The sequence below is a fragment of the Apis dorsata genome, unplaced genomic scaffold (genome assembly GCF_000469605.1).
Source record: "Apis dorsata unplaced genomic scaffold, Apis dorsata 1.3 scaffold_83, whole genome shotgun sequence".
Classification (NCBI taxonomy): Eukaryota; Metazoa; Arthropoda; class Insecta; order Hymenoptera; family Apidae; genus Apis; species Apis dorsata.
In genome coordinates, this window is record NW_006263381.1 from 251,005 (window position 1) to 260,369 (window position 9,365).

Genomic DNA, 9,365 nt, shown 5'->3' on the forward strand with positions numbered 1-9,365 from the left:
GATGAAAAACTTTTACATTTCTGAAAGATATAAAATCTATTTATTATCGATCAATTTTTACTATTCCCTAAATCTAGTCAAACTGGAAAAGTGAAAAACTTTTGCACTTCTGAAAAATCTAAAATCTATTTATTACACAAATCAATCCAAAGATTTCTACTATCCTCTAAATCTAGTCAAATGAAAGGTGAAAAACTTTTACACTTCTGAAAGATGTAAAATCTATTTATTACACAAATCGATCGATTCCTACTATCCTCTAAATCTAGTCAAATTGGAAAAGTAAAAAACTTTTACACTTCTGAAAGATTTAAAATCTATTTATTACACAAATCGATCGATTTCTACCATCCCCTAATCAAATTGAAAACGTGAAAAACTTCTACACTTCTGAAAGATGTAAAATCTACTTATTATCTATCAATTTCTACTAAAACTCTAAATCTACTCAAACGAAAGATGGAAAATTTTCTAAAAGACGATAAAGACTCCTACTATCTCCGTTAATGTCGCGCCAAAGCATCTCGATCGAAACTCGAGCTTCAATTCAGGATCCTCTTTGCATCGGGAATGTCATTATATCGTAACGGGAATGACAATTGGCGCGTGAACCCGCGAAAACGCGCGAATCGAGAATCGATACGGGGGCCGGTTGGGCGTATGCTCTCGATCAATAGGAAGCCGGACGTTAATTAAACGTCAAATGCATCCATTAGAAAACGAACTTTCCCCTCTGTGAAACCTCGATTCCCCTTCGTGAATCCAAACCAGCGTGTAATAATATTTTGACGTGATCCTCTCTCTCCTACCCTCCCTTGTTATCGAAACGATTTGTCGCATCGATTCACGGGATCCCCGTATGCATGTTTAAAGGAATAAAAGTTGTTTAAATTCTCATTAAGATCGATGGAACCGTTCTTCACGAGGGGAGATTCGATCGAAGAAGGGAGAGTGTTACGCTTCGATTTCGATTTCTTAAATCGTGTTGTATGATCGTCCTCGAGGATCCTCGAGCATATATTTGATCGATCAACAGTTAAGCGTCTTCGTCATTGGGGAGAATGAATTTTCAAGCGCCATTGCGATAGATAATTGCACAGGGAAACGAGGGTGTATCGTGTTCGAGCAAGGATCGAATTCTTTTTCGTTTTCTTGGATTGAATATTTTTAAAGGAGATTACAAGCAGAATAAATCATTGTAAAATAACAAAATAGAATAAGATGACCACGATGATGTAATATAGAAAGTCAAGGATTCTTCGTAATAATGAAGTCTCTCTAAATTTCCTTTCTTCCAATGTCGGAATTCGAGTTCTTTTTTCTCAGTTTTCGTTTCCCTTCCAAGTTTCCTCGAATCCTTTAAGAGAAACTAATATTTTTCAACTTGGATTCTTTGCTATCGTTCGGTTTCCACGTTTTGCTTTCCTTTCGCTGATCTACGCGAAAAACTCGTGCAAGGACGAAGGGAATAATTCCGTGGATGGCGAGAAAGGATGGAGATGTTTTTTGTTTTGCTTCACTCACCTCCTCCCAAACAAGTTGTTTGCTCAACCCGGGACGAAGATTCATGATTTTCAGTTCGGCCGACTTCAGAACGCCATCTTGGGTGAATTCGACGTTAGGCTTCCCTTGATCCCCCTCCACGGACACGTTCTTCAAATACCTGGAGAGGAAATTCTCCTTTGAAAACTGCACGACGATGATGATGTAGTTTTCATCAAATTATATCCAGAATTTTCCAGAATTTTCTTTTCGTCAGAAGGAAACAGAAATGCACGAGTTTAGATGTTTCTTTCTTACGAATAATTCCATTCAAACATCCTCTGATCTCTCGATCAAATGAATTTACTTATATTATACTTATTGTATATTATTTAAGTTAATACTATTATATTATACTTTTTCCTTATGAATAATTCCACTCGAAGATCCTCTAATCTTTTGATCAAATAAACGTTGATCGCACGATTTACTTATATTGTACTTTTCCCCTATGAATAATTCAAGGATCCTCTCGGAATCAAGGAAATTATTTCGAAACAACTCGTTTTGAAAAATGTATAATTTCAAGAATTTGCAAGAATTTAATCAATTTATTCACATCCTATCCCGTAATTTTGATTTTATTCGCATCGAAATCGAGTATTCAAACATTCAAAAATACGCTAGAGAAACTTAAATTTGTTTTCTTCCTCCCTTTGATGTAATATTATAATTTATATAATACTTAATATTAATAATTAAAATTCTTCCCGAAACAATCGAATATTCAAAAATACCCTCGAGAAACTTAAACTTGTCGTTTTCTTCCTCTCTTTGACTCTTTATCTTCGATAAATTCATCGATTAATTTACGATTAATCGAATCGTGACTCGGATAAACAATAGAAAAAGAGAGAATTATAATTTTTAACCAATATTAACTCGATTTATCAAAATGTTACGCGATTACCATATCTTCCAATCTAATTTAATCGAATATATCGTCCAATATATAAATTTTCACTTGTTACTTTCGTACTATCATCAAATTTTCAAATTTCGATCGAATTCTTTTTCCTTTCCTTTTCTTTTTTTTTTTTTTTGAAAATCGATCGAGATTCGTTTGTCTTACTTGAAAAACAGATCCCCGGTGTTCCACCTGGATTCCCTTCCCTCGCAGCTCAGCTTGGTGTTCAGAGTGTGATCCTTGTTCGCCGGGTCGTTCAAGAAATTCTCGGCTCCGTTCGCGTAAACTTTCACTGCTGTCGTGATCTCGTTCACCAGACTTTCCGTGCTCGTGTCGAAATGCACACCTGAACAATCAAAAGGGAAAGGAGGAGAGATACATTCGTTCGAGAACAGTTTTCACAAGTGGAATTACATTTCGGTGAATGGAAGCTGAGGGGGAAAATAAGGAAGGACAGGAATTCGTTCCAATGGATTTAATTAAAATTCTTCCCGAAACAATCGAGTATTCTCGTTGATCGAGTATTCAAAAATACCTTTAAGAGAAACTTTGTCGTTTTCTATTCCTTCCTTTGATGTAGTGTTATAATTTATGTAAGACTTGATATTAACCCTTTGCATTCCAGGCCTGCTTCGCTCGGTCGAACCAGCAACTCCAGACTCAGACTCAGACTCGGTGGCTTCATAAGATTACCATAAGATAATTACTCATAAGATAAGATTATATCTCATAAGATTATACATAAAGGATTTAGGAATCTATTTATGAAGCGATATAAAAGAATCAAACATAAATAAATATTGTTGTCGTTCAAGTTGACGCAACAATCCCAGTGATGGCGGAGAGTCACCGTTGGAGAGCAAAGGGTTAATAATTAAAATATNGCATTCGGTGGCTTCATAAGATTACCATAAGATAAGATTATATTTTATAAGATTATATATAAAGGATTTAGGAAGCTATTATAAATAAATATTGTTGCCGTTTAAGTTGATGCAACAATCCCAGTGATGGCGGAGAGTCACCGTTGGAGAGCAAAGGGTTAATAATTAAAATATTATTAAAATATTAATAATTAAATTTCTTCTCAAAACAATCGAGTATTTAAAAATACTCTGGAGAAACTTAAACTTGTTTTCTTCCTTCCTTTGATTTTTAGTTTTATAATTTATATAATACTTAATATTAATAATTAAAATTCTTCCCGAAACAATCGAGTATTCTCGTTGATCGAGTATTCAAATATTCAAAAATATCCTCGAAAAACTTAAACTTGTTTTCTTTCTTCCTTTGATGTAGTATTATAATTTATATAATACTTAATATTAATAATTAAAATTCTTCCCGAAATAATTGAGTATTCTCGTTGATCGAGTATTCAAAAATACCCTTAAGAGAAACTAAAACTTTGTTGTTTTCAAAAACAACCTATGATGTAGTGTTATAATTTATTTCCTATTTAATATTAATAATTAAAATATTAATAATTAAAATTCTTCCCGAAACAATCGAGTATTCTCGAATATTCAAACATTCAAAAATACTCTCGAAAAACTTAAACTTGTTTTCTTCCTTCCTTTAATGTAATGTTATAATTTATATAATACTTAATATTAATAATTAAAATTCTTCCCGAAATAATTGAGTATTCTNCGTTGATCGAGTATTCAAAAATACCCTTAAGAGAAACTTAAACTTTGTTGTTTTCTATTCCTCCCTTTGATGTAGTGTTATAATTTATATAATATTTAATATTAATAATTAAAATATTAATAATTAAAATTCTTCCCGAAATAATTGAGTATTCTCGTTGATCGAGTATTCAAAAATACCCTTAAGAGAAACTTAAATTTTGTTGTTTTCTATTCCTCCCTTTGATGTAGTGTTATAATTTATATAATATTTAATATTAATAATTAAAATATTAATAATTAAAATTCCGAAACAATCTCGTTGATCGAGTATTCAAACATTCAAAAATACCCTCGAAAAACTTAAACTTGTTTTCTTCCTCCCTTTGACATAGTATTATAATTTACATATAAACGTAACATTGATGTTGTGAAAGATTATTTAAATCATCATGAGAATTTACGAATTACAGCTTTCTTTCCAAAAATTACATTAATAGAAAATATCGACACGATGATTTTGTTAATTCCATTAGCTTTAAAGAATTTCCCCTCTTTTCCTTTTTATCTCGAAAAGTCGTATTTCCAAAACGAATTCCCCCTCCCCTCGAATATTTTATTCACATCTAGAGGTTGAGCTCCTCCGTTTCCATTCTCTGGCTTCGATATCGATGATACACGATATCCCTGTGCGCGTTAGCTGCGGGGGAGAAAGCTTTGGAAATCGATGAGTTCGCAGGTACAAATAGGACGCTAGTAAAAAATTGGCGGAATATTCGTCAATATTCCTAGCTTCCTCGATCTCTTGCGAGCAATCCTCTCCTTCCTTTCCTTTTGTTCCTCCTTTCGTATTTTCGCCCCTCGAGGAGAGCTTTACGTTCCAACACGAATATCCTCCTCCTCTCCTTCTTCTTCTTCTTCTTCGCGTGAAAATATTGAATTGAAGAAGCTCTCTGTCACTCGAGCATTACATAGGCTCGAGATGTACATCCATATCTCGAAAAGTATTAGGGGATAAATCAAGTGGAAAGGAGATGAAGAGAGAGAGAAAGATTGAAAGGAAATTTTTAATCCCTCTTTAATTATTATTCGTGCGAAAGATGGAAAAGATTTTGCATAAACGGCTTTATAAATCGAACGTATGCAAGAGAGATATGGAAGAAGATACAGAAGAAAGAGAAGAAAAACGATCGATGAAAGAATATTTTCAACACGTTGATTCATATAATAATTTCGTACTCGAAATTTTTCCTCGGTTCTCTTTCCAGAATAGAATTTTCACGATGCCTCGAGTGGGCAGTTATTGAAAGGGCGATTCAACGAGAAGGAAAAGGAGGAGGAAGGTAAGAATCACGGAAATCGGGAATTGATGCCTTCCTGGAGATTCCATCGTTCTGGGTCGCCACCCTTCTAAGGGAAAATAAATTCATGGAATTCTGTTTTCGACGGAAACACGTCGTTCGACGGTACACGCTCCAGCGGAGATCTTTTCGCGAAAGGGATCATCTCGATAATCGAGTTCTGTTTATCTTATATGGGCGGGAAAAAATGAAGTGGAAATTTAAAATTTAAAAATTTTGTCAGATCTGAAAAATTTCTCGACACACTTCTTCTTCGATTATTATTTACTTAATATATATATATATATAATAAAATCTCTAGTTTCGCTTACCCAACATTCCGATTGGAAATTGGCTGGGCGTCTGGAGATTCTCGATCACGCTCTGCGTCACCACCCACACGTAATTCTCCCCCGTGATTTTGTAATCGTGGGCAGCGTCCAATATATCGATCGCCTCCTCCCTGGTCGAATATAGAAGCATCACCCTCGACTCGCTGTTCACCAATTCCATGAGATTGCGCATATCTGAGACCAGGATCGCGTTCAATATCGTGAACTTGAAGGTGTCCTGCATCTCGGATATTCTCTCGCGAACCGCCTGCACGAAATCGTCGTGGCCAGCTATCTGCGAGGTGACCACGCTGAATTGATGCCACTTGTACCTCTCGAGGATGCTCAGCATGGCGGCCGTTTGATGCTCCAACGATGGCGCCAGCTGTAACTGCAGATTACTCTGCGACGCCCTCTGCAACGACGCCATTCCACATCCAATTACGAACGCGAGGAAATGACACGAAAATGACGTGGGGAGAAGTTTACTCGGGGAAGTAAAGAAGATAAGGAAATGTTTAATTATAATAATATAGGATAAGGAAATAAATTGTTTTACGTGGTTCGCACAGTGGAATAACGCGAAAAATAATTGGTTCCATGTGTAAGAATTATGTTAAAATTTTAAAGTATTTTTTTTTATATAGATGGACGATTATCAAGAAGAATTTAAATTTCAGTTTTATAACGGATCTCGAAAAATCTATTTTAATTTAAATAAGTTTCTTGTTTTCTTTTTGTAAATTAAATTTGAAGTTAAGTAATTCATATTAATTATAATTTCACATTCGTTTCTTTAAAATACCATTTCCAATTCTCAAGGTTTGATTTATCGCATGTTTGTCAAATTCGAAGCGCTTTTCAAATTAATTATAATACATCTGCTTTGTAGATATTTTGCATGATTACTTAAGGGTTCGAATCACAAATATTTGATTATGTATTTTCTTTTTATTCTATACTGATTGAATTTTTAATTTTTCTTTAATAATATATCCGAATAAATTACAATAAAAAGCGGCACTGCTTTCCAAAAATTAAATCTCCGTGTAAGGAAATTTCCTCAAAAGAATAGAAAGAATAATTTAGCTTCTTATTATTCGAACCATTATGCGGTTAGAAACGATGATTATTCAATTCACACATAAATATATAAAATAATGAATCCTTTACATATATAAACTGAACCTCTGAATCGATCCAAGATTTTTCTTTGTACGTTGACTCGTTAAAAAAGCAAACTAATCGATCCACTACAATTGAATGGTAACTCATCGAAGCAAATTAAACTTTGCCCATCTATATCGAATATTAATCAAATAATAACGAGAAATAAAACTACTAGAATTCTTCTAAATTAAAAAATATACACGTACGAATAATATCGCATGAGAATGGAACGAAACAAGGAAATGGACAAACTCGAAACGACGTAAAAATATCGAGAAACGCAACAATTCGGGAGAAATTCCACCCGAAAATCTAAAGCAGAAAGCTTTTATTTTCCATCTTCGCTCGTTTCGAGTATACGAGATCGGAGAAGAATTTTGTTAAAACACTGTACTTTTTCTCCTCTCCTCTCCTTCTTTTTCTGTGGAAAAAGGGAAAGGACATATTTGCATCTCACTCACTCTCTCCAATCCCGAGTTATCCGCGTTCCACGCGATCACCGGAATCCCCAAGTAACCGGCAAGCTGGAGAAAGTATTGGGCACTGGCCGTGCTGCGCCCGTACGTCTCGTAGTTCATCAGGTACAAGATGGCCGACACGTTTTTCGGGAGGAAGTCGTTGCACAGCGATTTCAAGATCTCTGAAACACGAGAGATTTTTAATTTTTCTTTTTAATAACGTATCCGAATAAATTACAATTAAAAGCGGCACTGCTTTCTAAAAATTAAATCTCCGTGCAAGCTCAAAAGGAGAAAGAATAATTTTATTAGCTTTTTATTATTCGAACCATTATGCGAGAGAGTATGGAGCCATCGTTCCTTTCGAAACGAGATCGAGCAGAAATAATCCTCCTTGTTTTAAAATAGGATAAAATAAAAAAATTATCACAAGTTCTTTCTCGAAGAACAAGATAACTATCGTTCTTCATTCGTTATCGGTGTAATCGTTCCAATCAATTGCAGATCGCGATTTATCGCCAAATGCTTCCTTTCGTGATAAACGATCACGATTTCGTATAAATTCGATATTCGATCGAACATCAATTTTGCGAAATTTTCGAAGGAAAAGAAAATACTTTTTCTTATTTTTTTTATTCCGTATGTGGAAAAATTCAGAATCCTTTTCTATTATCTCGAGATAAAAAAAATCGCGAGACTCCATCGATCGGCAATTTTTATCGTTTTAATGAAACGATAAAACGGATGTAATAATCTTTCTTGTCTTTTTTCCTTAATCAATTATACTATTGGTTACACGAGTTCATCTTCAAGGCTTCTTCTATTCTTGATCTATTTTTACGGTAAACATACGCTGGTGAAGATAATTCAAGATTCGATTTGATTTAACGAGATCCAAGTGTTGCCAGTGTTTTATTTTCATTATACGTTTATATCGAGACAAATAATCGATTATTTTTGCAAAAAAGAAGGAAAAAATAAAAAGAGAATAGAAGAGTGACGAGTAAAACTATTCAGAACATTTTAAAACACATTTTAAACGTTAAATATTAAACGCGACATCGGATGTAATAATACAACGATAATATTATACTATGAATATTTATTATCCAAAATATTGGAAAAGATTTCGTTGGGATATTTATTAATTATTCATGATTTCGATCAGATCGATCTGGTTACAACAGATAACAACCGAAATCGTTACCGTCATTCGAGTCATGGACGCATCCTGACCTGTCCCACAAAACTCTTCCTCCACTTCTCGATGCGCTCTCGGTGTTGACCCCGTTTCTTCCTGTCCTCGTTCCCATCCCCCTCCCATTATTCTTCCTCCCACCGGTTTCTTAATTTCACTTCACGATCCTCCTCACGAGGACGACTCTTATTAACCCGCAGAAATTGCAATCAATTCCATCAATTTATTTATATGCATATATATATATAATACATTTATTAATTATATTTTTCTGGCTTATTTCGTAGTACGCGATTATAAAGATCCTTCCTGTTCCTGTCTCGACAGCTTTTTCATCAATCCGTAGTTCGAATACTCGTCCTGTGTCTTCTCGCAAAGAAATGTAAAATGGAGAATGAAACTTTTCTCACCTTTCGCCTATTTTATATATATATATTTCTCGTTACTTTAAGCGCTTGTTACGAAACGATTTGGCGAGGCTTGTGGCAAGAGGCGAACGTGACATCCCCTCGAAAATTTCCAACATCCGTTCCAAACTTTTCTCGATATCCGCGTGTAAATTTCGCCGCGTGATTAGCAACGTTCTTCGCCTGATCGGACGAAAACGAGAGATCGAGTTTCGCCGATAGACGCGCCAGCAATAACCGATATTGTACCGATTTTGTCGAGTGAGTCGTATAAACGGAATAAATAATACAAAATAATTTACAAATTTTGGAAAATTTTGGAAAATTTTGCTCAAGAAGACACCGTCGCTTGTTTTCTGCGAAACTCGAGACGATTCTTC

The 9,365-nt window shown here is 34.7% G+C and overlaps 1 protein-coding gene across 7 annotated transcripts in view; it reads right to left on the reverse strand.

The window, feature by feature from the left end:
• The window catches only part of LOC102671696 (glutamate receptor ionotropic, NMDA 2B), a 279,360-nt gene that overhangs the window by 62,722 nt on the left and 207,273 nt on the right, over window positions 1-9,365 (reverse strand). For all 7 annotated transcript variants that reach the window (XM_031508324.1, XM_031508327.1, XM_006611175.2 and 4 more), the window contains 4 exons: window positions 7,384-7,562; window positions 5,753-6,167; window positions 2,615-2,795; window positions 1,525-1,663 (listed from right to left, as the gene is read on the reverse strand). In XM_031508324.1, coding sequence (XP_031364184.1) covers window positions 1,525-1,663; window positions 2,615-2,795; window positions 5,753-6,167; window positions 7,384-7,562 — 914 coding nt within the window. The remainder of the gene's footprint in view (window positions 1-1,524; window positions 1,664-2,614; window positions 2,796-5,752; window positions 6,168-7,383; window positions 7,563-9,365) is intronic.